The sequence below is a fragment of the Cryptomeria japonica genome, chromosome 9, assembly GCF_030272615.1.
Source record: "Cryptomeria japonica chromosome 9, Sugi_1.0, whole genome shotgun sequence".
NCBI classification, from domain to species: Eukaryota; Viridiplantae; Streptophyta; class Pinopsida; order Cupressales; family Cupressaceae; genus Cryptomeria; species Cryptomeria japonica.
In genome coordinates this window covers 482,878,847-482,882,764 of record NC_081413.1, presented here as the reverse complement: position 1 = coordinate 482,882,764, position 3,918 = coordinate 482,878,847, and the positions used below count along the sequence as shown (strand labels likewise).

The following is a 3,918-nucleotide window of genomic DNA, read 5'->3' as shown; positions in this document are numbered from 1 at the left end:
CGGTGCGATCTCTTCATCATGAACCTTCATTCCATTGCACATAGTCTCATCATGTACAACATGCTGCTCTTCCTTTGTATCTTCCAATACATGCATGATCTACTCTACTTCAAAGGTAAGACTATGAATTTTTTTATAGAGTGAAGAGCCTAGGCTAGCCTAGTCCTTAGAGCTATGGAAATAGGGTAGCTATTCTTTGATAAATAAAAGGTGTCAAATTTATGAGATGACTTTCTTTTAAGCCTTGTTAGCACTCAATTCATTCAATAAATCAAATTTGTAATTGCATTTGGAATTATGTAACTATGGAACAATAAAAAAACATTCTAATAAAGGTTAGTCCATTATTATATACGAAAAAGCAAGCATATAAATATTTAATTATAAGAATGAATTAATTATAATAAAATAAAGTAGATGTGTTAGAACATGTACAATCAAAGATGTAAAAATAAAATAAAATAGTTGCACATAGAATCTATAAATAAATATAAAATAGTATTATACAACTATTATACTTTACATATTGAATAAATCAAAATACATAAATAATACTATTGAAAAATATATATATACTTTTCAATATATATGTATAAGAAAAACAAATCCACAATTTGGTTGTAGACATTTTAATTTAGTGCAAGAAATCAAAACTTGAAGATAATGTAGTGGAATAAAAACATTGAAAAAAGATTAGGTTTTCAAGCTTTGACCATATAATAAATTTTTGGTATTCTAAAAAGCCATACACTGATAAAACAGGCCAGAGGGTAAAACAGTCGTCGTTACAGAAATAAAAACTAGCAAATAAGTAAAGATCCAAACTTAGTGAGTACACGGAGGTTTGTAATGTCCAGACTTCATTAACATTGCTTGGATTAACGAGAACATATTTGCATGACGGTTAAAAAGATCCAAACCCTAAAATATAAAGCGAGCTCAATGGCTGTTGGAAGACACAAATAGAGCCGCCTCGTGCATTAATCTGCCATTGTTGGAGTACTCCTGATTATCAGGGTCTGTTTCATTGAAAGAAAGATGAAACCCATGTTCTTCCTTCTCAAACACAATCAAATCAATACTCTTACACTTCCCACAGACTTTGATAGCCTCGTAGTACTCTTCTCCTCTATCCCTCAAACAATCCTTGCCTCCCAAAACAACCAACATGGGAGGAAACCCAATTACGCTACTCAACTCCAAAGGAAAATACATGACTGGATTGCTGAATGGGTGATCTCTATTTCCATGCGCTTCAAATGGCAAAGCCAATCTCCAAAATGTATCACAAGCCTCCACATTCACCAAAACATCCCTTGGACACACATTCTCCGAGTGGGTACGATCTTTCCCTCCAAAGAAGGGCTGAATCAGAATCGCTCCTCTAATATTGTCAAAGGAATCACAAGCATGGGCTCGCATAAGAAGATGATGGATTATATTCCCTCCTGAGCTCTCCCCAATAAGAAACACATTGCTGAGATCAGCGTGGTAATTGAGCCATGGATCAGAGGCGGAGAAAAGCCATTGGAGTACAGCCATGGAGTCCTCATAAGCTGCAGGAAGGCGATTCTCTGGAGCCCATCTGTAATTCACTGAAACTATCATTATTCCTAAGGTGGCAGCCCACTTTTGGCAAAAGGAGTGGGAAGCAAGAAATGAAGGAGAAAGGAAACAAAAGCCACCGCCATGGAAGAAGAGAGCAAGAGATAGCTTAGAGGAGGCGGGCTTAGGGGAGGGGAGGAAGAAGCGAACCCAAATGCCCAATTCCTCGTTTATTACAACATCTCTACTTTTAACATCTTGGTTTTGTAGGGAGGGAGGAACGTTCACAATGAGATTGTCCTGATCGGTGCGAATGATGGTTCCATCATCATAAAGTTTTAGTGCCCCTGCAAAGTCTTCCACCAAATTTGGTACTTGAATTTCTTTCTCTATGCCCATTCTCAGCTCACTGTTTGGGTTTTACAATTGACACAAAAAAGCTCTCGGTGGTCTCTTTAACCTGTAAACTTGTTTCTCTTTCATGCTGAGCTGCTCTCCATTGTCTTTAATCTGTAAGCTTGTTTGTCTTTCATGGTGAGCTGCTTTCCATGGTCTCTTTAATCTGTAAACTTGTTTGTCTTTCATGGTCAGCTGTGTTCATATAGCTACTTTGAATAATGGAGGAAACGATGAGATTGTGGGGTGGGGTCTGGAAAGAATTTTTCTTGCTAAAATCTCACCGACTCCTTAAAATAGATTTATTCACATGCTGGTTAGATTCATTCACATTCAGGTTTGTTTGACTTTGAAAAATCAAATAAGATTTATAAATTTGAGTGGCATGATGAGATTGTAGATTGTTTTAAATTTTCCATGAAAAATAAATAAATACAACAATGATAAATATTTTCTGAGTTTCTCCACATGTTCCTCCATCTTTAGTGGAAATATAATATATATTTCTTTATGATGTGGCATTATTGTCTTCTTATAGTAAAGTCAAGCATGTAGATTTAGATTTATTTATGTCTCCATTAGATGCATGCACATTTTATTTGTTCCGTTTTCAATTAAATATTACAATTTGCAATAATCTAGCATATATTTATAATATTTAAGTGATTAAAAACAATAAATCAGTTTATTATTAAAAGTATATGTTTTATTGACTTAATTTTTCTTGGTGAGATAAATATTTTCTTTATAAATTATATACAAATAGACCCATCATTGATTTAAATATATTATTCTTATTTAACATTGTTTTCATGTAATGTGTATAAATGGGATTATTGTTTATTAAAAAAAATATTTTCTTATTGAATATTTTTCTTATGTAGCGTGTATAGATGAAATCATTGAATAAAAGTGCAACTCAAGCTATCAAAAACATGGACATGCCTATGTCTACCTATTTTTAATTATCATTACATAGTCTGGCTTTGAATAAAAGTGCAACTCAAGCTATCAAAAACATGGACATGACTATGTCTACCTATTTTTTATTATCATTACATAGTCTAGCTTTGACAACCATGAAAACTAATAGATACAAGGTCATCGGATCTTAAATGTCAATTAAGATACTTTCTAGAAAATTTAATGATTATATTATTTTAGGACACTCTAAAAATGTTTTATTGTGTGTTTAGCACATTATCCTTGTTTTGAGTTTGAAATTATTATTAAAATGAGAATATATACATAGCTTTAAAAATAACATAGTTTTATTATCACCAACTATTTGTAAAAGAACTTTACTACAAGATTGTGTTTATCTTTTTTCATATGTCCATTATAATATTAGCAATAGAATATTTTGGACACATCATGAGCTGACTAGTCAACCTACTTTGCTATTTATAGAATTTAAAAAATAAATGGAGCCATCAACAAAAAAATTGTATGTATCTTAATCAATTTGGATGTTTGACATCAATACAACTACAAGGAAACGCGAGCCCCTTCAAATATTACTCCTATTAAAAGGTTAAACTCTTATCAAGCTATGGATCGTGATAAACTATTGTGTGACCAATAGAAATAAAATATACCAATTTAATACAAAAATAGGTAGTAAGAAAATATTTGGTTTCCTTAATATAATTTATTAATCATTCAAAATTTCATTTTGATCAATAAAATTATAAAATTGTAGTATAAAAAAATGGAAGTTGGAAGTATGTATACAATTTCTAGAGGTAATATTAGAGAGAGAAATATGTTTTGCAACAACTTGAACAACTCTACAAATATTTCTTTAAATTAGATCTTGAGTTTATAGATTTGTAAGAATAACTCATATCATGATGTTAGATGCATATCATTGCTATCATTACTCCTAAGGTGGAAGCCCACTTTTGGCAAAAGGAGTGGGAAGAAAGAAATGAAGGAGAAAGGAAACAAAATCTATCGTCATGAAAAAAGAGGGCA

General features: G+C 32.1%; 1 protein-coding gene across 1 annotated transcript; it reads right to left on the bottom strand.

The window, feature by feature from the left end:
- Window positions 1–776: 776 nt before the first annotated feature.
- On the bottom strand, window positions 777–2,083 carry LOC131058287 (probable carboxylesterase 15). Its single transcript, XM_057992167.2, has one exon. It carries the CDS (start codon window positions 1,942–1,944, stop codon window positions 940–942), a length of 1,005 nt encoding a protein of 334 aa, XP_057848150.2. The 5' UTR covers window positions 1,945–2,083; the 3' UTR covers window positions 777–939.
- Window positions 2,084–3,918: the final 1,835 nt, after the last annotated feature.